Here is a 24930-nt window from a genome sequence, read left to right as displayed (position 1 = left end):
TATTAAATGTTCACGTACGCACACATCCAGGTAAGCAGACACGCGCATACTCAAACACTTTTATCGTTCGACATTTGTAACAAGGACTGGGACATCTTGTAACACATTCTTTTACCACAAGTTTAAGGTCGTATTTTATGTTTCGGTACGAGTGTAGTCTCTACATGAAGACGAGAAAAGAAAAGTGTAAAAGAATTGGTCCGCACGTTTAGTGTGTGAACGTTTTCTTATTTACTATGATTGTTGACCAGATACCTATTTTGAGGATAGGTAAAAAGTAGCAAGGTCGAACTCGCACACTGCTTTTGTTAACCAACATGTGTAGCCAATTAACTTGCAAATTAAATTTCAATTAAATCGCAATTAAAAGATCTCAGAAGCAGTGTGCAAGGCGGGAATGCTTTGCATACGCAATTGAGCCTGAGATAGCCGTGATTGTGATCTCACGGGATCGAACCTATAGTGCCTATGCGCGAGCAATTTGCATTGAGATTTGATCAAACAAAAAAAAAAACATAAAAACAAAACAAAATGAAATAACTACATCCATTAACCAAGACAAGGCATGTTTAATATCTTTCTAACACCAGCGCGTATCAGAGTGATACCTAGCAATAGTAAGCTCAAGAGCCGCCCTTCGCAGAACTGCGAAAACATACATACATTACGAATGTTGCTTAATATCTTGCAGCTCACTATAACCGGACAAAGTGAGACACAAACACGCATACAGTGCTCAATGAATAACTGTAGGACTATCGTGTTATCGTGCGCTGTAAACTATTCTTCAAGAACCAACTAGCATGACAGTCTCTTCAAGCGTATATTTCTAATCAACTCGAGGGGCCGCAGAGACAGCGAGAAAGATAACCGACTTCCGATGAATTGCAATAAAGCGCCAATATTTAATGCCACCGCATAAACAGGACTAGAATAGTCGCTGAGGTCCTGAGGGGGATACGACTCACGCAGCAACTCGATTTATGGTATAGGGTTGAAATTTTAAAAGTGGTCTGACGGCGCAACAATCGTATAACGTACAATTATTCTACGTTTTAACTCACATTGCTTGGCATTTTTATGCAAAATGCTCCCGAAACGTGCGCGCTGATTATATTTCTTATAAGCTGCAAAATCCGACACTCGACTAAGAATGGGCCCCATAGATGTGACAGTCGTTTTAGTTATGTAACTAACTCATCATTCTATTCGCATTTCAGATCTCTCTCTGACAGACACAACACAAATACATAAACACCGCACGCTTCTTTCGTAGGACGGTGGAAACTATCTTCAACAAAACCTTAGAACCATGACGATTGCCACCCGCGACATAAGCGTTGTTGTCCACCCTCCTCCCCCCTCCCCTCTACGTCTGAGATGCTCTTACACGCTGATTGACTGGTTAAAATGTGGTCCCTAACCTCTGGATGAACAGATTAACGTTGGCCGAGATAAGCGGACCACGTGTGCTTCCCTATTCGTGCAAAGCATGCGCGTATGTCGCAGTTGACTGCAATGAAGAAAGGCCAGACTTTCGCAGCCGGAGCAAACTGCACAGATTTTTTAGTCTTCCTAACATAATGCTAGCACAATAAGACTTGCATAATACTGCGCCATGTAACCGCCTCTTTACCTGACAGTACTTCTGAACTCTGCACGAGTCAGTCTGAGATGCATATTTTTGCGACAGCTCGGCCACAATCGGAGACTAGACACAGCTTTTCCTCGCGCCACAAAAGCACACGACGTGCGATGCACAAAGCATCAAAACACGTCCAACATGACGTGTTCCCGGCACCAAAAAAAAAAAAAAAGCACTTTCGGCACTCGCAGTCAGCATGACCTCCGAGATTGGTTTCCGCTACTAGCAGGAAACAGTCCCTGAGGCGTGTATCTGGACGCCCCTACAACCCACCGCAAGCTATCCGCCCCTTCGCTTTGCTCTGCTACGAAATATGAAAAAAAAAAAAAAACACGTACTAAAGGCTTACGTCAGATGCGCACGCATTCTTGCGGATAATACGCAGATAATAAGGAGATAATACGGAGATAACACGAAGAGTCTAATTAGTATTCACAACAAGATATATTTGATCTTATTTCGTTTGACGGTCATTCCCGCCTTTTCTTCAAGTTATTCACCCCCCTTTCGGGTAGAACGACGATTTATCGCCATCCATGCTTTTCCTTTAATTTCGAATAACCGCTTAACTAGTCGCAAAAAAAAAGAAAAAGAAAAAGAAGGAAAATAAAAAAGATCTACAAATAACTCCAACCGGCACTGAAACACCCCTGGGAACAGCGAATGATGAACTGGATGTGAAGGAGAGGCAATCACATAATACTGAGGACTAGACATGTGGTGAACACTTGACACTCGTGGGGGCGTAAAACGACATGTGAAAAAAAATAAAATAATGAGCACAGAGACACCGTTATCATTCCACCGCTGGCAGGATTGCTCCAGGTGTTCGGATGACACAGATTCGTACATAAAAAAAAAATGCGACGAAATAACAATGCAGACATCGGGAGCGAGAAAAAAACATGAACACAGAACAACTGCGGATGACGCCTCAACTCTTACTTGACACACAATAAGCAAATAATGTTTTACCGTGATTGCGACAGGTAGGCTACACATATTTTGTGGGTACTTTCGCTTCTCCCGCCTACGCTACAAACCGGGGCTATTCACGAAGATGTCGAGTATTGTAAAACACTTGGATTGGAAATAGATGATAACATATCGAGAGTCAACCGCTACCTCCTGCGACAACCATTAATGACGGAACGCTGACTTCGACGCGAGTACCCTACAGACAATTAAGGGACGCTGTGAGACGCTTGAAGACGACGAATGAAGGCATTTCAAGATTAAGCGACTTATGAAGCAACTCGTTTGGCTTTTCTGTCGTTAAATTCTAAGTCGACGTCAAGCGCTACCGATGCTGCAAACGTGGCCTCCGCGATTAGCCCCGGCGACACGCTGTCGCGCTGCCGGAGCTAATCGCGGAGGCCACGCTGAGAGTATAGTTAAAGTAACGAATGATTGCGCGCAGAAATCGCAACAAGGAATGCCGCGGCTCGGCGCGCTCACATCTCGCACGCTATTGGGCAAGCAACCAGCCGCTTTCACTAAATTGGAATAATGTTTTGCACTAGGCCACTCCGCAAGCTTAATAAACAACGAATTACGTGCAATTGCGCAATTAAAAGCTGCTCGAAGCAAAACCGCCTGCCGTTAGTCGATACGAAAAATTTTGACGATAAGACATTCTTTCACTTTTAAGAAGAAAGAAACATTCGAGGACTGAAATGAAGTTCGGAGCATTGGCAGAGAGAACCTTAAGACGTGTAGGATGCGTGCCTCCACGTCCATGTCGCATCTGCACGTAGAAAGGTGTTAGCTGCATCATTTTTTTTTCACTCGCTCCGCCAAGTGCAAGTAAGCGTGTCCGGCGCAGGCCACGCACTTCAGCTTGTTCATACTTTGATGCTGTTGGACCCAACTGTTGCAAGAGGTTTATCGATTTGTATCTCAATACACTTTGCAATGTGAAGCTCGGGATTCTTGTTAAAAGAGTGACGATCTTTCTTCAAGCTCAAGAAGTGGTGCACTGACGTCGACTACTTAAACGTAATCAAGTAATCACTTAAGCAGAGGACAGATCAAATAATGACACGGCCACACACGAAGAAGGAAAAAAAAATGTGCTAGAAAAAAAAAAACACGAGTGGCTGCTATACTGAGTGGTTCCGCCATGTTGAAAAGTAGGCGTTAATATTCTGCTTGCCTTGGTGAATCTGCGTCCCCGTCAAAATGCGAGCGCGCCGAGATTCGCGTCAAATGGTTTTTTTTTTTCTGCGCACATAAGAAGGCGTAGGTTTTCTTTTATTTTTTTAAGGTCGGAGCTCGTAAGCTTTTGCCAGGTTGCCAGGTCCGGAAAGTTTCGTTCCACAGCCACTCACTTATACGGTAACCTTTTAAAGCATCTGGTCGTCGTACGGCGTCGTGTAGTCATCATTCGGCAGAGCTCAAGCTTAACCCACCGGAAAGTTCGGGAGGAGCTCAGAATTGCCACCAAGAGACGCAAAAGTTATCGCACGAATCAGAGGCAGTGCTCTCGACCGATCACTTCCGAGGACATTCTAACCTTTGTGTGACATGTACAGCGACAGGCAAGCTGTCATTCATTCGGGAACTATACGACTATGTGTTCCAGTTCTGAACAGCATCGTAGACAGTCTACGCTAAAAGCTTAGAATATAGCATCGAACCCTAGTTGTCCGTGTAATGGAACGCGTCTGGACGACGTCTGTGCGACGTGACGCCATCTCGCGAGGACAACAGAAAACTGAGAAAAACAAACAGGATTGTGATTTCCTTAACTTTTTTCTTGTACCTACGTATTTATGAAAAACAACGTGGCTTAATTAAGCGTAAAAAAAAGCGTCTACTTGTGCGCAGACGACCATACGGGAAAGATCCGAGCTGTCCGAGAATTCCGCTGAGCCGCCGTCTTGTTTGTACGGCAAAGTAGCCTGCGTGGTATTTGTCTCCGACGCTGTCTTCGCGAAGCTGTCTATTTCGCTGGCTACGTAATAACTGGAATGTGACTTAAGATGGCCGCTGTCCAGGCACGTAGCCAGGATTTTTTTTCGGGGGGGGGGGGGGGGGGGGGGAAGGCCTAATTGTTCGAAAGAAAGTCTTTCCATGGCAAAAACAAAAAAAAAAGTTGCCTGGGAATATAGAAGGCTGGAAAAATTTCGGGGGGGGGGGCGCCCCCCCCCCTTGCCTACGTGCCTGCCGCTGTCCGCTTAGCTGTCTATTTACCATCTACAGTGAGTATTGGAGCACACCCGATACAACATTGCTTTTGGTAGATATGCTACTGCCTTCGTCACATCCGCTTCCACTAGAATAGCCAATAAGTACGAACTACGATTTTGTAATTACAGAAGTGATCGGTCGAGAAGAAAGGTTCTGGAATGACTGCCGCCACCTTATCAACCTAGCTCAAGCTCACGACTCGCTTTTGTTCCTGTTTTTTGTTCCTTCTCGCGTAGAAAAACAAGAAAGGTGCTCCCTTGAGAGGAGCTGGAGTATACCAAACTGCTATCGGGCTTGCATGTTGCGAAGAGATTAGATGGAAGGTTGGTGGTGCTGGCGTAGGCGCGGCCGGTGAGAGCCGTGCATACACGCGCGCACGGGGGGGTCTTCCGCCCCACCGGAACCGGTAGTGACGCAATACGCAGCGTCATCGACACCGCGGGTCCGGATGGCTGTCCGCTGGGAGAAGCACCACAAGCACCGCTGTCGTCGTCAGAGCGGTTCGTGCCCGTGGTGTACGTCCACCCGGGTCAACGCTCCACCGCTCCGCGATCGTCACAGCCGTCAGCAGCGTCCACGCCATCTCGTGGCAAAACAGCGTATGTAATTGCATTTGGCCATGGCACCACACTAAACCTGAAGATTGGGGTCTAGCGGACGTGGGCGACTCCAGGCAGCACCGGACGAACCGGTTCGTTCCTGTTTCTCACATTTTTTTTTTCTCCATTAGTCCATCGCGTTTGGTTTCACACAAGCGGTCTCTCTACCTCTCTCGCTCGCACACAGCACTCGGAAGACGTTTGATGATGGCGCGTAGAATAGAATACAGTTGGCCTGGCGGCACCATTAGGCCGCAGCCACAAGTGGTAGTAGTTGTAGTTAGTAGCTGTAGGCTTCATCTCATAAATAACTTTCTATCTTGATTTGGGCTTGAAGAAGGTTTCCCGGCGGGAGTGGCGACGATGCTTCCTCCACCACCGTCGTAGGAAGCCAGCGCCGTGTCGTGGGATGGCGAGATGCGGCTCTGCGGGACGACGGTTCCAACATGGCGGCGGCCACACGGGCAGAGCCGCCATGGCGCTTGGCGGGTGCGTGAGGAGGGGGGCTGCGGCCCCTGGTTCTAGAAGAGGAGGGCCTCTTCCTCCGGCTCGAGGAAGAGGCCGGCGGCGCAGCGGGCCCAGCCTCAGAGCGAGGCGAGGCTGTCTTCGACGCCACCGCCGTCCACTGCGCCCTTGGCCGGTCGCTGCGCGAGGCTCAACTTCAGCTGCTCGCCCGAACTGCCTGCTCCCCCGACGGCACCACCAAACGGGCCAGCCAGACAGGGTAGTCCGCACGCAAGGGCGCATGTTGTCAGGCATGTGGGATGGGGCGAGAGAAAGAGAGGGTGGGTGGGGTGGTAGAAGAAGAGGATTAAAGTGAGAGTTAGTTATGAGTCGCTCTAAAAGACACGTTGAAACAGGTACTCTCAATTTTGAAGTCAAGGGCGGTTCGACCCCTCACAACCCTATCAATCAGAACCCGAACCGGTTGGACTTGCATCAACAAGGTTGCTAGTTGGGCAAGTTTTAAAAAAAGTCATTCGTAATGGTACTTAGTGCGAACACTACATACAGAGGACAGACGAGACGACAAGGATGCAGCGCATCTTTGTCCTCTCGCCTGTTCTCTGTCTAGTATTTGCGCTCAGTACCATTATGATCGACTTATATCCACTCTCAAGGTGAAAACATCAGCTCAAACCAGGATGGACCACAAAGAAGAGATGAGACAAGCACTCGCGCTGCGTCTCATCTCTTCTTTGTGGTCCGTCCTGGTTCGAGCTGAATTTTTCACCTTGAACGTTGTGCGCAAAGTAGGCCAAACCGAAGTTTTATTGCGTCCACTCGACCCAACTAACCGACAGTACGAGCGAGTCATAAGCAAGTAGGTTCAGCTGGATTGTTTATATAGAAAGGTTGGATTATCAATTTCATTCCCTAGTTTATTCATGCTTCACAGAACCTACGCTCGATTCTAATATTATTAGTTTCCTTCATCGCTTAACGAAAGTGAAGGGCCATTCCTGCAACATGACACATCAGGCTTTTCATTTCAGTACATCAGATACACTGAACGCCCTACTTTAGATCTATCGGAGTTGCTGCATACGTTGACGATACCGTGAACGCTCAAGACCAAAACGGTAGCGTGCAGGTATACTCGATAAACCAGAATAGAAGGGGAGAGAGAGAGAGCACACGTGCACGTGTCAGAGATACATGCGCAAACACCTTCTTATAAACGCATCTGTTTTAAACAATTTGACCGCAAGCCTCAGAGAAGACCCGGATGTGACACGAAACACGCATTGAAAGCCACGATCTTACGGCTGTATAAATGACCAAAATAGAGGTGAAAGAACATTAGACACGCAAAGCTAGGAGTCTGTGCGGGGCAGCTATAAAACGGAGAAATCTTTCTCGCCTCGAAAACAAAGTTGAAACCGTCAGAGACACCAGAAAGCCGGCAGTATAGGGGAAAGGTTAAGCTGCTGAAAATCGCTCCCGCAATGGGAGAAAAAGTATTTCCGGAAAGGGTCGTCGTCGCCGCCGCCGCCGCCAGAAAAGCGAAGAATCAATTACGTCGCCGACCCCGGAAGTGTCAACAGAGCTAGCGCGAACCACCCGTGGGAGGCAATCTGCAGCCACTTTTTTTTCTCTTCTTCTTCATAGCCTTTCTTTCTTCCGTTTCTGTCTACAGGCTGTGTTTCCGTGGATAACAAGAACAGTGCACTTTTTATTGCACGTAATAATAAAAACCTAGAAGCGTGATAAATGCAAAAAAAAAAAACCACACGAGACACGGCTTTCCGCGACATATCGTGAATCCCGCATTGATTTAACCGCCGGTTAACCAGTTTGAGGTCGCAATCGTTGCCGTGTACGCGTTGTTGCAATTTCTGCAGTTTCAATTTCGGCTTCAATGTTTATATTTTTGGAGCTTCCTCCTCGCCGAAGCTAAGCAGTCGGCGACTGTCGCTAATTTTGTGCAAGAGTATATAGATCAGAAGAGTATACATACGCGGAAGCCATCAATGAGTGCTCGACAGTTTCCCGCGAGTGAAAAAATTAACAAGTCGTATAGCAAGGTTTGAAAACACGTATTGACAGACCCCTACAATTCAGGAGATGCTCAGGCGGAACAATTGCCGAGCATATAGGCCAGGTTAACCCCGCCTGCAGTATCACAACCGCCCCACAACAATGATATGCTAATGTAGCCAACTAGTGATTGATTGATTGATTGATTGATTGATTGATTGATTGATTGATTATTTGGTTGACTGATTGATTGACTTAGACACAGAGGATTATAGGCGCATGTTGTGTCCATTTTCGTGCGCTATCCATATAGGTGTTCTTTATAGGTCTAGGTAGGTGTTCTATAGTAGCGTACGTAAGTGTTCTTTTTTTCATCGTTCATGCATTGGGTGGCCAATATTGTTAGCTGCAACATTACCGATTGGGCTGGTTCGTCATACATAACATAGGTATGAAGTCGGGAGTACAACGGAAGTACGTTCAGTCGGGATGACACGAAAACCGACGAAGCCGCCTGCTTTGCCTGCTTCCAGTTACTGTGAACAAGGCTCGCACGGCGGAGCAGAAATCTTATATGCTTTTAAATGATCTTTACCGGTGTCTTGGTTCTTCATTTTAGTATAATCTAAGGTATGCAATGCGAATGTTGAAAGTGAACAAAGAGAAGATAGATAAAAAGACACGAGTTTTCTATGACCTCGTTTAGCCTTCGTGCTGCATGCCCAAGTATACTAATTAAACGCTTGCCTCATTGACCGACTGATTGATCGATTATTTGATTGAATCATCGTATTAGGCGTCTAACTTTTGGCAGAGCTAAATATGAATTGCCCTACCGCAATTATGAACCCAAACCAACTTGCTCCGCCTATCGGTTACACAGCTAAGTGGGAAATATTCGCGTAGATATATTTAAGCTATACTGAGGTAGAAGCTTAGGTAAGTAGGGGATTCATGATCCAATATGAACAGCGCACAAAAATGAACACAACACGCGCCTATGAACCTTTGTTTACAAATCAATCAATCAATCAATCAATCAATCAATCAATCAATCAATCAATCAATCAATCAATCAATCAATCAATCAATCAATCAATCAATCAATCAATCAATGACTACATAATATGTCGTTGTGAATCCTTGCTCTACGACTTGCCTAGCCAAGAGCAACTCACAAAAACCACCGTCCTTTCGAATTCTGTTCATTTAGATCACGCGTGAAGAAACGGAATTCCGTGCGCGGCGCCGTAATGTTTGAGTCTTCCAATCTCAACCCATTTCTCTTCCAGAAAAGGCATAAGCAAAGAAAGAAGAAACAACAACAACAAACAAACAAGATAGAAGCGGTCGCGTATGAATAGTTGCTCCGCGTCATCATCTCGTTCGGCTTGACCTTCAGGACCACCGGACGGCAGGCGCGCTTCTGCGAACCGCTATATATCCACGTCCAAGCAGCAACCGCTAAACACCACCACACCGGGGTCCACAGTCTCATCCATTGCCGAGGCCGATCAATTTACGTAAGCAATGGAAGCGGCCCGCAGGGGCGGCGGCGCGTATAGGAAGCGCGCGCAGCCTAATTTACTGCCCGCCAGACAGCGTCCCTTTTTCCTCGGGCCCCCACGCTACATGCCACATTGTGTACTAGCCCAGACCGCAACGTTCTTGGGACAGGCTGCTCGCGACCGCCGCACGTCCGGGCTGTAGCGCGGGGGAGTGTCGGGTCGATTATGCATCGGACGACGCGGGCTGCGGTCAATTGTTACGCGCGGCTCTTGTTTTTTTTTTTTTTTTTCTTCCTGGTCTTTTCAATCACGAGGATGCAGACCGCCAAGGACGCCTCGCGTGTTCCGCACTGAGCGGATCGCCCAACGTTTAGCACGCACTACGACATCATGTGCTGGTTTCGACGCGTGCATATACCGTGCTTTTTTGAAACAAGGCTTGTTATGAGTTACAGATTTCGGTGGCGGCGGCATAGCACGCAAAAACGCGGCGAGTGTACAGATATGCGGGCCTCAAAGTAGCGCCGATCGCACGCTTATTTGTATGCGTCGTTTTTCAATAACTGATGCTCTCTCGATCGTTGGCTTGTCGGCGATCGGCCGCTTCTGATACGGGAGTCTGTTTCTTTATCGAGATCACTTCACGACGCTACATTTCATTATTTCCTGGATATGAACTCATGACCATCGTTGTTGTCTGTCGCAACAGAACTGTTGCGCTGCTAAGCACGTCGGTGAAGGTCCATTTCGTCGCATGGAGGGAAGGATCGCAATATGGGCTGCCGATACCAATGAACCTATACTCAGAATAGTTGAAAGTCGCTAAAGTGTAAACGATTTGATTAATTATTTTGTTAAGCAAATATCGATGTAAGTACAACGCCTACAATAATGCAACCATTAACTGATTAGTCCAGGCATGAAATTCGCGTAACCTTCGCCTATCATGTTGAGTAAGAAACTTACGAACTCATGATCTCTCTCTCTCTATTCTTATGGAGCATATGGAGCTCCTTGTTGAAGCTCACATCGGTTTGCGGACGTACGGTATCCTATGCGATGCTATGCGAAGAAAGAAATACCCGAAGAAAGAAAATTTTGAATAGAATTAAAGACAGCGAAGTGCACGAATTATATCACCTTAACTGCAAATATCTTAAGTTTTATGCGTTTTCAGTCCGAGTAGACGTTCCGAGTTAAAGCTTGAGACACAACTCGCTGCACTTAAAACAATCCCAACATGTCCTAGATGTCAGTGTAAGCGAAGTCTTGTTGGTTTTAATGCATTGAAACAAAGCAGACGGTATTTACAACGTGCAAGTATCCAAATTTACATAAGTGTACATACTTCGATGTTCAGAAAGACACCAATCACATCGCAACATATGATTAAACTCCGTCCTCTGGTTCGTCTGCACGGCATAGCGAGGCGAATACCGTACATCCAGAAAACGCCAAGCCAACCACTTGTACATCCATTCAGTCGGACCCTCCCCTTTTCTCCGTGCTCCACCTTTTCATTTCTCCTCGCGCGAATGATGTTCTACGACAAGATTGACGACGTATTTTAAAACACAGCAGTAACAACAATCGATAAACGATAATTAATAAACAACGAAAAGACAGCGCTGGCAACTACTGCCTAAGGAGTTGGAAGCATTCAGCTTGATATTAGTTTGTCAGAGCAGCAACATTGCCCCAAGAGCACCTCGGTGATCATGCCAATGTTAATGTGTTATGTTGGGAGGCCAGATACACGGAGGGAAACGTATACTAGGAAAAATAGTATAATGTAGGCCCGAAGGAGTGAGATGAGCTGCGGCAAAGGTTTGGTTGCCATGGGCAAGGGTTGGTAACTCAGCGAGAAAGTCGCTAATTTAACGAGCATTTTGTCACCTTAACGACAGCTTTGCCTTCTCGGAGTAAATGACGTTTCTATGACATAAACGCAAAAGCCAAGGTCTCTTGAGGAGTATCTTAATGCGCATGGGCATTACGTTATTGGAAGTCAGCGCTAAGTGTGTGTCTTCATTTATTCCTCTCCCGTACCGAGGCTGCATACCGGTTAGCGCTATTCAAATCGTCCGCCACCGAGAACGGCCGCCTGACGTAGCCATCTTCGCCCTTTACTCACTTTACCGCCCTACAGCCGGCGCAACGGTGCAAGGGGCTTCAGCGGAGCTACAGTGCCTAGACTAGATTATATTCTAGGCATTGTAGTGGAGCAAAGCCCGGCGAAAACGAAGCGAGGGTGACGCCAAGAAGTTCTTTTTTGTATGAATCAGACTCAAATACACTAGCTGCATATTATTCCGTATCGTAATGCACTGAAATGTTCTTTGCTGTCATGGGTAGTTTGAGTACTTATCATCAATTGTACTGATGCCCTACGACGTCATCGGACTTGTGTTCCAGAATGTCGCACTGGTGGCGCGACTGGTGTCCTACATTGACTTTAATTTCTCGTTTACTAAATCGCTGCTGCGTATAACAATGTCGTTTCAGACGTGCTCAAGCATTGACCTTCCACTATGACGTAAATTGTTATTTGACTTTAGTGTCCCTTTAAGCGTTATCTAGGTGTCCCTTTAAGCGTTACCTATAGGGGACCTGTGATAGCAGAGGGTGTTTACCGTCGAGCTGCAGCTTGGGTCGGCGCACTCACCGGTGCCGCAGGTGCCGTGGTTGACGGAGGTGCCGCACGTGCTGCTCGTGGGCGCCTTCTTGTAGGTGGCGCTGTTCATGGTCAGCTTGCGCACGTTCTTGTCCGGGTGGCAGAGGATGATGTAGATCTTCGGGGAGAAGAGGCAGAACAGCGCCACGTACGCGCTCAGCGAGATGGAAACGCAGAGCGTCGTTATCTGAATCTGCGATAGTCGGAAGGAGAGAAAGAAATAAAGAACATCTTGTTAGACTGCTATGAACGGGCCCTGTATACTTCTCGCAACATAGAGCACGAGATCACGACTGAAGTTTTTTGCTGCGAAGCTGTATATACGGCTAGGCGAAAGCAAAAATTGTCTATCCTATGTGCGCAAGAACTCCTAGCGCGCATGTGCCACGGAAATTGGGCAAGCCCGTCTACTCACCACTGGTCCACCAAAAATGAAGAAGGGAACACATGGGCGGCAAACGCCAATTAAGATTTCTGGACAGACGTAACCAATAATCCAGAAATACTTTAATGAACCACCGCAATTAACCCCGTGATAAACACCGTGGACGCACGTTTCCGCTTCGCTGATTAACCACCTGTACGGACTGTATGGGCGGGGATACTTCGTACTGTTGAAAAACGCAGAAAAAGTACGGGTCTTTCTTTAAGAACTGAGTGTTTCGTAAATCGGCAAGGTTCAGGTTGAATCGATCGTGAAGGAAGATGGGAAAAGTTGGGAAATCGGGCAAGAGGGAGCAAAATGGAAAAGACTGAAATGACAGACTTTCATCGGAAAAGTATGCTCCTGATTTTGTAGGTCTTCTGTTCGGTATTGCGCCATCGGAATCGGCAGGGATGTGACAGACAAACCTGCGGATTATTCTTTTTTTTTACCTATACCTGTCGGCTAAGTGCGTCATCTGCACGACGCAATGGGCCAACATCGATAGACTGACATCCATGACGACGTTGTGTCGGCGCAGGCCGCACTTTTAACAAAAAGAAAAAAAAAAGCTGCTGAGATGTCTCAAAGGTAGGTTTATCATTAGTTTTGTTGTCTACCTGTATTCGTTTTCCGGCAAATGCTGTTGGTCAGTCTTCTTTCTTGAAAATGCAGCGGCATCTCCCATTCAGGACACGTCTTTTCTTAGTCAATTTGTGCCTCATTATATATAGTGTGTAAAAGTAAGATGTCGTACCAATCATCAAACTATTTTTGTTGTAAATGTAGCACCGTGTGTGTACATGTGTATGACTTGTCTGCCCATCTATATTTTGCGCCATACATTATTGCAGGATTCCACAGTGTTGTACAGATTCTACTCCGCTGACGGAGGGTATCTCGTCATGTCCTGCAAATTATTGCTCAGCAAGGTGTCGGTTCTTCACTTTCACTCGCCATTTTCAGTAAGCCTAAACGCCATTTTCAACGGCGTTTAGGCTTACTGCTCTTCTGACACTCGGCATTCATGAATTGGCCAGGCCCATGCCCTAAGTTCTCACTGGCGCCGCAGCAGCATAAATATGCACAAGGCAGCAAATTCATGTACAACAGTTGTTAGAAGTTCTTCGCAACAGTTAACAATACCACCCCCCCCCCCTCTCCTCACCTCAACCACCTTCAACCACATAACCCCCCCCCCCCCTTCGTACGCGCACAAACATTGTACTTCTAACAGCAGGCTCGTGCCGATAAATGCTACACATTTAAGCGGCTCACGTTGAAAGCCAACAAAGGGGCTGCGTTGTTTGACGCTTGCAAGTATGGAGATGCGCGAGTACGCTGCGTGCGCTGCTGAGATAGTCTACGGGACCAAATGCAGGAGCGCACGCGAAGTCGGCCGCTCTTCGACAACTATACTGCCCTTAAGTCGCGCTGCAGGGCTTTGAGGCTGTCGCCAGCTTGCGTGTTGGGTCGCGCAGTGAAAAGCTAAGCTTCAGAACAAATAAAAAAGTTTGTGCGCAAGCGGGCGTCTGTTAGGGAAATTAAAAAAAAATGGCATGGAGTAGAAGACGGCTCGCAGGGGCTTAGAAGCTGCCACTCACTTAATTGTTCTGAACACAGGCAACAGTCAAAGGCGCAATCGATGGCCAAGAGAAAGCAGTCGAGGAGAGTTTTGTACACTCCGGAAGACTCTAAACATGTAATGCATTGCTGAGAGCAAGTAAGTGAAATTGCCGCGTTGCACCATGCGTTGATGTAAAGTTAAGCTACGATTAACTCTCCATGAATTAACTATAGCCATAATTTTATCATAGCTTAATTTAGGACGCCTAGAGCTAAGCTACAAATTTAGCGGGTTCTTTTAGGATAGAATATCTAATTCAGGCAGGCAAGACATTAGGCAGAATTAAAAACAGAGCTTGGTGGCTCTCGGGTTACCGGCCCGTTATAAATAGGGACGCTCGTGTAGCAGCCATGCATCCATACACAATGACAGAGGCACGCGCTAGACTTGTTAGTTAACGGAAAGTTCTGCTTTGTCGGCTCTTCGTTGCCGATGACATCACAATTATCCGGCAGCCACCGAGTCAGTTCTGTGCCCATTGGGTCCGACGACCGACCTTTGCCGGAATAATTCTACGGTACCGAGAGGACTTAGCGTCACATCAGAAGGACGCGCAAGCGCTATTGTGCCTCTTGAAATCCACCGCAGCCTGTGTCAACGCCTCTAACTGAAACGCCTTTCCCGTTTTCTTCTATATATATATCTCTCTCTTTCTTTGTCGCCTTTCCATCCACAAGTTTTCCACACCAGAGCAGGGTAGCAAGATTGAAACTGGCACTTGGTGAACCTACCCTATCAATTTCTTTCAATTTCGATGGGCCCATTTCGACGAGACTTGCTGATTTTGAATATCACAACGCCAGCGGACATCGGAACTTGCAGCTCTCAGATTTATTCCCGCAAACTACATCAGCGGCTACAAACATCAACAGCCATGTAACCGACCCGCCATGTTAAATGATTCGAGGACTTCTCTCCAAACTCTGCAGTGAGACCTATTTTACGTTTTTTCAATGAATCAAAAGAACACGATAAGCCTATAAACCCAAGAAAATAATCCTGCTAGTACAATAAAAACACTGGCTAATAAACACAGCAGTGCTACGAAACACAGCTGTGGACTGCAGAAGATTAAGTTATAGGCGTTCCTCCGAGGCTACACAAAGCGTCGACTGCGTAGCACGTATCTCGTTCCGCGAACGCCATCATGAGTGAAAAAAAAAGAAAGTAACAAAGTAACAAAACAATGAAAAAAAATAATAAGAACAAATGACAAAATGAAACGTGCTCACGCACTCAGGTTCTGTCTGATAGCTGGGTCAAAGGGCATTCATTTTCAGCCGGTGCACTTTGGGATGCACCGACGACAGGGGAGATGCTTTCAAGAGCTCCTGGGGAACAATTCATCGTTTTGAATAATGACAACCACCCGTTCGCCTGAGTCCCGCTTTTGCTGCCGCTTCGCGCATTCTCCTGCAAATCGTTCGGTATAGCGGATAACCCTCGGAATGCGTAAACAACGGCTAGAAATACCATCACTCTTGCTCTCGGCAAACATGTCATAATGACCCGTTGAATTTTCATAAGGCACCTGCTACTGTTTGCGAGGTTCGCGAATAACTCCCGGAAACAAGCGAAAAAAAAAAAACTTTTCAAACGAGTTCATGCTTGCTCCCAATGCAAGCGTGAATCTCATCAGCAATGTTTTGCTATGCACGCGCGTGCCAGATTTAGTTGCGCGCGTGTCATGGCGCGCTTTTCAGGGGGATTCGTGCCGTCAGAGAATTCTGCACCGTCCGAGCGATAACACACGCCCGTTATGCTTTCAGCGATGTTCAGGTGATATGCAATTACGAGCAATGTTTGCCCGGCATATTACGCGATTCGCGCTTGCGTCCGCACGGCAGAAACAAGGCACGCCTTGATATAGAACTACAGGAAGGCATCTGTGTTGTTGAATTATTTCGTTACGCAGACAAAATAAAAAACTGCTTCGAGGAATAAGAGGCGGGTGGTCGGGCATCCAGTCGAACTATATATGTGTATATTTATATATATATATATATATATATATATATATATATATATATATATATATATATATATATATATATATATATATATATATATATATATATATATATATATATATATATATATCCCGGCCGCGAAAGCTTTCTGCACCTCGCGTGGTTTTGCACAGCCTCCGGAATCCGAGCATTGCAAGCTTTCTGCACATCACGTGCCTTAGGGATCGGCCCACCATGACCAAGCGACGTCACCACGTCACGTCCCCACGACGTCACAATTTTTGTAGCTTTGTGACGTCATGATGACGTCGTAGGGTGACTCCATTGCCTGATGATGCTTTTTTGAAGCACTCGCGTCGACGCCGACGCCGCCGGTCACTTATCGTGTTTGATGAGGCATCTAAGGCTTTCGCCTGAAAAAATAGCGTTGAAGGAGTACTGGGCACATTGTTTCCGTCTTCTCCTTTATTTTTCCTGCTGTAAATTTAGGTCCGCGACCTTCAAGGACTAGGAATAAACCATGAGGAAACCAACGGAAATGATTGCCAATGCAAGTGGATAATCGAACGCTTTAAAACTGGCGTATAATAACTGCGAAGCATTTTTTTGGCGGGCAAAAAGCACTATGACCGTATTTATCCGTATCGCCTCCTAGCTCTTGCCCATGGTGGTGCCGTGACCGTTCAGATAACGCGGTGTATATCACAATTTGGAATGGCATGACATGAATTTATGGCGAAAATGAATGACAGGGCGTGACATGTAAGACAAATAACACTCTCTCACACTAACTAACCAACCAAGCAACCAAATTGCTGATGGCAGTAAGCGGAAATAACTTCAACTCCCCTTGTCGAGAAATGACAGTTGAACGCAGACCCCGTTTTCAATTTCTCGCGCACTCCATTACTGAACGGAAGACCGAGAGCGCAATTTCACTCCGGTTGCAGCAATGTCGCACCGGAGTTGAGCCATTTAACAACGGGAGCTCGCTCCGAAAGAAGCCGTCGCTTAGTCTTCCGGCCTCAAAAAAAAATGAGTACACAGCCCCCATTTGGGATGCCCCAACATACGCCCAGGCTTGGTTCACCCCCTCTCCCCACTCACTTCCTCTGAACTAATCTCATCATAAATAACTAGCGCGAAGACGCAATGCACTTCGCTCCCCCTTCAAGAAGTTGCACAAACTACGACGCAAAAGCGCTGCTACTATAGGGTCGAAAGAACCACACAGGGCGGGCGCGTAGAGCAGTATTTTTCTCGAAGATCGAGAGGCTGGCTAAAGGACGGGACGAAGCTTCCATTCCTGCAGAGAAAGGCCTGGCGAAGGAACCTACTGCGTCTCTGGTTATGTTGAGAGCGGCCGGCGGCGGGGCGCCCTGGAAATCCCTGGAAGGCACGACGTTGCGCTGGGCGCGCAGTGGGACGCGCTTGCAGGACAGCGGCGACAGTTTAATGAAGGTGGTCGGTGGGCCCGCCCGCTGGCTTCGGTCGCTCGCTTACTTCGCCGAATGATTCCTGGTCGCGCGCACCATTTATCGGGAGGACTTACGGAGCGGACAACCTATCATCGGGAAGGCGGGAAGCAGGGCACAGTTTCGCTATATACATTGACGATTGCTCGAGTGTGGACCAAGGTTGCGGCGTGGGACGGGGGGTTCGCCGAAAAGCAATAGGTAATCTCTGGAGTTTGGGAGTTGTTTGTGCCGTTTCGTGGTCAGCGATGCGCGCATAGAAGACGATTGAGACACTTCTAAATTTGGGAGTATGGATGAAAGTTTGGTTAGGTTTGTGACGGCCGGGACCACAGAACGAAATCCATCATCTTGGAACCCTGTACACTACGATGTATAAGGGCGAAGAGTGTTTTGAGAGCGGGATAGAAGCGTCGCGACTCCCATTTCCGAAGTCATACACCGTACAAATCCCTGCTATCAGTGGTTACGGAAAAAGATCACGAAACAAACAAAGCGAATTTCTTTTTTTTTTTTACTAGCGGATCAATTTCTTTCCCGGATATTTTTTCTGGTTATAACATTGTCAGACCAAGCGACACAGAAAGTTCTAACAACCGCTAATGATTCTAGAGATAACACTCTTGTCATTGGTCCGTTGGCAAGAGCTGCCGGCTTGTGCTATGGCAAACAAGCGCTTTACACGACTATTATAGCATATTAAGTGCGGAGCACTTTAGGGGGCCGGGCTTTCGTATGCTGTCATCGTATGCTGTCGTAGCTCGGCGTAACGGAGGCAAAACCACGACTAGCATAGCCATCTGTAGCATATTTTTCTTACTCTTTTTTTTCTCTTCCTTACCTTTCTATCCCCCTTACCCCTTCCCCAGTGCAGGGTAGCAAACCGAAAAACTTCTGGTTAACCTCCCTGCCGTTCACTTAACCTTTCTCTCTCTCTTGAGCGCTCGCTCGCGCCAAGGAGAAGTCTTCGTCTTGTTCTTCGAACGCCTTGATGATGATAAATGCGGAGCACTTTAGGGGCCCGGAAAAACCACGCATAAAAATAGCAAAAAAGAAGAAGCAAGCGAGAAATAGAAAGAGAGAGAAAGAGAAAGAAATAAGATAAAGAGAGGAAGAAATATACGGAATTAAAGAGAGGAAAAAAAGACAAAAAACCGGTAAAAGAGAAAAATAAAGAAAGAGAAAACCGAAGATAAACAAAGAAGGCTGCCCAGCTGCGCACTTCCTTCAGGCTTGGCCCCACTATAGGGCGAAGCTGACTTAAATTTTTTTTTGTTATGTACTGCCAAACAGGTACAGTCGTGAGCAGTATGACAGGGGCCACTGAAATTATCTTTCAAATGTCGTAGTGGCTAAACGCAATTAGCAAGCGCAAGTGTGTTCATAACACTAAAGGCTCAAACGGAAAGTTCTCCATTCATATAGGTACATTACAAGTGTTGGTTGACTAAACGCAAAATCGATGTTCCCTACCATAATGTTCACGACTGCGCACCTCTGAATGTGAGATTGAAGGCTTAACCATCTGTAGTGAATTTAGACAGGCTGGTGGGCTGGTGACTTCGACGATGATGATAAACATGAACAATGTAGCGTTCATTGCAGAATTCCCCTCGTCCACATCTACATCTACAGTTTCTGATATCTAACGTCTGCTCGTTTTTGTAGGAAAAGACACACACCACGCGCACGCGCACGCGCACGCGCACACACACACACACACACACACACACACACACACACACACACACACACACACACACACACACACACACACACACACACACACACACACACACACACACACACACACACACACACACACACACACACACACACACACACACACACACACACATTTTTCTTGCACCTTTCACCGTTTTCAGAAATGTTCCCTCTAACAGGTTTAGATCTTGCGTTTTCCATTACTGTTCATATACTTATTTTCGTTTCGAGACGTTCGTTTCGATTCCAGTGACAGGGTTGTGAGCAGTAAGCTGCACACACTCACGCAATCATCTACAAAATGTTAGGTTGCTGGGGTTTTATTTTACTTCTAATTATTGCTCCTATTTCCTGCTCCTAGTTTTTCTACTTCTAATTATTGCTCCTATTATTGCTCCTAGTTTTCTGTCCGTTCTGTTCAATTACCGCATTGAAAAAAAAAATGATCTTTTACGTTTCACTTTATATGATCAGTCTGTCACCGCGGTATGCGCCATACTTTTAATTATCTCAACATCAGCATCAGCGCATTGCTACGTCCCGTATTGCCGGACAAAAAGCATTGGCCCCCGCCTTGAGTGATATTCAAATCGCGTTGTAAGCTTGAGACCAGACAAAGAAAATGACAAGAAGCTGCGGAAAAGCTCGCAGCTTATGCGATCTCGTCATTATTTTCAGGTTTCCGCTCTGACGGCAAGGAGTGCTTCGGGGCGTGCTTACTCGCTTTGCATACGCGCCGTGTCGCAAAGCCACCGAGATTGAAGAAAAACAAAAACAAAACAAAACAAGCAGAGTTAGCGAAATGCATCGCGATAAGCACCTCGCAGGTGACGACACAGGGAATAACCAATGACTGAAGAAGGCGTGCTTAACAAGTCCTAGAGTTATGCTTTGGCCGAGACGCTCTTACAGGCACAAACACTGGTAAACGCGAACGATGGATGGTATGATGGAAGTAGAAGGCGAGAGGGCAGCAGCCTGACGTCAGGTACTCGTCAAAAATGGATTACGTCATTATTTCCGAATTGCCGCGCTTGCGAGGCTGGGAACGCACGGCGAATGCTTAGAGCGTGAGGAATGGCGCAGTGGTTGCGTTGAGGAGTACGAAAAGAAGGCAATAAAGAGAAAAAGAAGCGACTAAAACGACTAAGAAGGCGGGCGACGCATATAGGACGACGCGGATGACACGGTTAGAGCTTATAGGAACACGGCGCAGCATTTGCATCGCAAGTGTGTCGCTCCTCGGGCGGTATATGCAGATCGCTCAAACAATTTTTTTCCCGAGGAAAACGTGACCGAGTGTTCGTGTTTCAATTTATTATTTTTTTCCCTTCCCGTTTTGTGTGACGAGAAGGCGAAATAGGTAGAGTGTTGCGCTTATACTTATTTTTCAACACAAGAGTAGAAAAAGAAGAGAGCGCTTAGGGGCACTCAACAATCTGTGCGTAACGAAAGTTTGGCGAGCGAGGTAGGGGAAAAAAAAAAAAGAAGAGACGGAGGAAATCAAAGTCAAGCGTACGAAAACTGGAATAATAACCAATTCTGTTTACACTTTTTCACGACTTGACTTCAGAAGAGCTCCGGGACGGGCATTAGCATTCCAGATGGAGGGGGGCACGGATGCAAATAAAATTCGTTGCGTCAGCCTTCGAGGAGGCTTGCACGACGCACTTGCTGAGCGGTCTGAATGGTACATTTTCGTTGAGCGAAACTTGTCGAAGTGCACAGCCTAACATCTTATGTCCCACGGACTCTTGAGACCCGAAAGAAAATAATCAAACATAGTTTCGGACGAGAACAAAGAGGCGTTCCAGAAGGTGTTATTGGTGGAGAAGGCGGGAAAAGCGCGTGACGCTGACTAAAACGTTTCGAGGCTTAAGAACATTATCTTCCTGTATCACTTAGGCCTTTAAGGAAGGAGTTGGTTTCTCCAATTCAATCGAGGCTTTCCTCACAGAAACGCCTGTTCCAACTCTGTTCGGCGCGCGGAGATTATAATGCGAACCAGACAAGCGCTTTAAGAGTGGGGGGCTCGGGCTTGTTTCCTAACCGTGTAACAACGCAGACGTACCAGCCGGGTAATTGGATTTTTCACCACTGAACCGAGCCCGCGGCGCTAATCGCGTTCAACGGCAACGCGCTGGCATTCACCAAACTTTCGTCGTCCTCGCCGAGTCTTTGGAGCCTCGCGCTGGCTTGAAGCCGCGGCGGCAGTGTTTCGAGAATGCATTGTTTGCTGCCGCGGGCCAGCTGTACACGTTATCGCGGTATTACCCGCAAGCATAGACTTTTTGAACGAGAGAAACTCCACCGCGTGTTTTCCCGAGCCCTAGGTAACTGGGGTCTCTGGTTTTACGAAGACGGAAAGCAGTGTCTGCTTACAATAGCGGCTTGGGATGATCGAATTACACTGTTTGTAAGCAAGCGCCGAAGACGCGCTGTTTCTCTTAGCTATTTAAGCTACAGAAGAAGACGTGAACACGTTGAACTTTGCGCAACGTAATCGTATACACTCGTCGCTCTGAGAGGACAAGTCTGCCGTCGTTCGTCATTAAGATGAGAGATGAAGTTAAAATGGGTGAATTTCTGGGGTTTTACGTGGAAAAATCACGACACGATCATGAGGCACATCGTAGCTCTGGATTGTGATTTAACACAGGGAAAAATCCAGGGACTTTAGATTTAACCAGCCGTGGCTGTTTAACGTGCACCTAAGTCTAAGTACACGGAAGCTGTTGCATTTAGCCCCTTTCGAAATGCGGCCTAAGCGGTCGGGAAGCGAACCCGCACCATTGAGTAGCTTGAAAGCTTAGCCGCGAAGGTACCACGGTGGGTGAATTTGTATAAATTTACAAAGTAAGAAAGAATAAAAATGAAGAGAGGGGAGGGCAGTGCTACGCCAGTGCTACCTTATAGCCACTGCTGCGTTAGAGCCAGTGCTACGTTACAGAAACGAGTAAAAAGAATAAACAGTCTTGTTCACTGGCGTAGACGGGGGGGGGGGGGGGGGGGGGGGCTGGGGGGTTTGCATATAGGCGCACATATGTTTGTATGTAGACGCACGCACGAAAATACAAAAAAAAGATGTTTTTCTTCAACGCTGCGTAGCTGAAGAAAAGAAAGAAAGAAGTAAGGAAGTAAGGAGAAACGAGAGAGGGGATAAGAGAGGGAAAGGAGAAGAACTGAAGGAAGACATGCGTCGCGTATATCCGGGCGTCTCACATGGCCAGCGTACAGTGTTCGCAAATATTGCAACTCCGTGATAAATGAGATCCAATACTTCGTTCCTCGTGGCTAAAGAGCGGAGAGGGAGACACCGTTTTCTTTGTTCGCCATGTTTTCGCACATCCTTTCTTTCCGGAAGCACGGGAGAAGCAGGAACGGTGTATAGTGTGCCATATTCGTCACTCGACGTTTTTTTCTTTCTCCTTATTTATTGTTTGCCGTTATATTGTCCCTTCGACGCGCGCTTCTCTGCAAACAACACACCATCGCGTTGCGTGCCTTCGTCTTCATTGTCGTTCGGCTCGACGAAGTCGTTTTTTATTCTGTCTTTCTTGGAAGTCTCCAACCGAACGCCGCATCCTCCGAACCTCGCCTCTCGCCCCGTATACGTCTCAGGTTCGCGAGTGCAAAAGGGTTATTTGCAAAAGCATAGCTTCCTTTCGCTGCAATCTCCTTTTCTTTATCTCTCTCTCGCTGTCTTTATCGCGAACTTTTTTTTTCACCGATTCAGCGCCTGCCGAAGCCACTGTTTCATACTACAGAGAGACTATCAGGCAAGAAACACTAGGTCTTAACGTGTTCAATTTTACGAACCCCGTTGATAAGTGTTCCTCGTGTTCTTCATCACGCGTTGCTATGCGCCAGGTTCGCACCTTCCTATTCGGAAGTTATGTTGCTGTTTGTTTCAGCTAGGCAAAAACGCTACACGCCAAGACGAGGCCTGCAGCTAAGCTCGACAAAGCTCGCACTCTCTGTGAGCCTTCGCTGCACAGGAGGTGGAAGCACGCAGTGCAAACACCTTCGCCTCGAGTATTCAAAGCCCATACATCAGCGCTAATCTGCTAGGCTGTGTTATTTGCTAGTGCATCTACAAAATGGCTCGTTTCTCTTCTTTTCCGCCGCGTCGGGCAAAAGAGCAGCTCCGTGCGTGGAAAAAAAACAACAATAAAAAAAAAACAAGAGCTACAAATTTAAACGACGACGTCCTACCCAAACAAGTGGAGTGAGGCGACCGAGGGCGCGTGCTATGGTTTCAACTCTTTTCTGGGAAGTTCACTAAAGTTTGCCAAGAGGAAAGGAAAAAGACAGAATGAGGATGAAAGTAAAAGAAGGCTGACAGTTGAATGCGAACTCTTCCTGTCCCGATGAAAGAAAATTTGTTGTTTCAACGCTACGCCGGGGCCAAGTTTGTTACGCAAACATAGCGTGCAGTGTTTCGTCTTCTTTCTCTCTCTTTATTTTTTGTCCCGTGTTCGAAAAGTATAAGCGAACGGCTCACAACGGTGCAGGTGCGGCAGCGCAGGAGTTTCCGACAGCTCTGATATCGAGCTTCTCTTCTGTCACTTTATTTTTTCTATACGCACGTGAAAACGAGAGTTGCTTTCACTCTTAACTAAAACCAAAACTAAAGATAAAAGTTCGTCCTCGTTAGCCCTCTTTGATTGGGCGAACTAGTTGAACTCCAACAAAGTTTACTTGTCTACATTATTTCTTTTCTTTGGCTCTGGTTTCGAAGGCGGAAGCTGCTGGAACAGAAACAAGGATTAAAAAAGCTATTTCCACCAGTAAAACTACGCGAGGATTTCTGTGTGCGGAGTTTCGAAACGTACTCCGTTTCTTAGAATACCGTGCTGGTATCTGCGTTCCATCAAATTCAAAACGTCCTTCGGAGAGCCCTTATTTCGTTGCTCTTCGGAGAACACCTAAATACATTTAGTTAGACCCTATTGATTTGAAGGCAGCTTTTGGAGACAAAATATACTGAAGGCCGGTATCACCCGGACATTTTTTAACTGTAACCAAGCCCAAACGTGATTGGATTTCTTGGTCGCGAGCGGATCCTTTGCGTAGGCAACGAAACCGATCCAATCACGATTGAGAAAGACGGTCCGATCAGGGCGCCGTCACATCTTGCAACAGGAGTACAGACCCAGTGGAGATATATTCCGTAGGTATTGTTTCCATAACGTGAGCGCGACACATGAAGGATTTTTCTTAGAGGAGCATAACGGCCTTGCAGTAATCGCAAATAGATGAGTTAATGCTGCAAAATGATGACAAGAAATGCGTGCGAATGGTCACGTGTTTACGGCATCACACGCAACAGTGACCAAACGACGTGCACTAGCTCATTTTATCGTTACAAAACGTTAAAAACGTGAATCTTTAACGCCCGAGAAGTTACGGAATACTCAATTCAGTTCAGATGAAAACAAATTCTCGAACAAATTCTCGAACGCGTGTCGCTGGTGCCGACGTTTCGACAAACAGACTTGCCTTCTTCAAGGCAGCACGTGCTTTCTTTAGCACCGTGCATGTGTACGCCTCTAGCCGACTTATAAGGGCACTTGCTTGGACCAGTTGATATCTATTCATTGTTACGTT

At 46.8% G+C, this 24930-nt stretch overlaps 1 protein-coding gene and 1 long non-coding RNA gene across 3 annotated transcripts in view; one reads left to right on the top strand and one right to left on the bottom strand.

Annotated features, from left to right (window-relative positions):
• The first annotated feature begins 4105 nt into the window (after positions 1-4105).
• Positions 4106-5009, top strand: LOC125759042 (uncharacterized). Its single transcript, XR_007416643.1, has 3 exons — positions 4106-4220; positions 4252-4648; positions 4829-5009. It is a non-coding gene; the product is annotated as an uncharacterized LOC125759042 (long non-coding RNA).
• Positions 5010-5576: 567 nt separating this feature from the next.
• LOC119396747 (metabotropic glutamate receptor) overlaps positions 5577-24930 on the bottom strand; it is a 35117-nt gene continuing 15763 nt past the window's right edge. Inside the window, exons 5-6 of one of the 2 annotated variants that reach the window (XM_037664053.2) lie at positions 12091-12292; positions 5577-6118 (exon numbers count right to left, since the gene is read on the bottom strand). In XM_037664053.2, coding sequence (XP_037519981.1) covers positions 6021-6118; positions 12091-12292 — 300 coding nt within the window. In that variant the 3' untranslated portion in view covers positions 5577-6020. Of the gene's footprint in view, positions 6119-12058; positions 12293-24930 lie in introns of both variants that reach the window. The other variant, XM_037664054.2, reaches the window with a different exon arrangement.

This window comes from Rhipicephalus sanguineus, chromosome 6 (genome assembly GCF_013339695.2).
Source record: "Rhipicephalus sanguineus isolate Rsan-2018 chromosome 6, BIME_Rsan_1.4, whole genome shotgun sequence".
NCBI lineage: Eukaryota > Metazoa > Arthropoda > Arachnida > Ixodida > Ixodidae > Rhipicephalus > Rhipicephalus sanguineus.
This window is presented reverse-complemented; position numbering and strand designations above follow the sequence as displayed.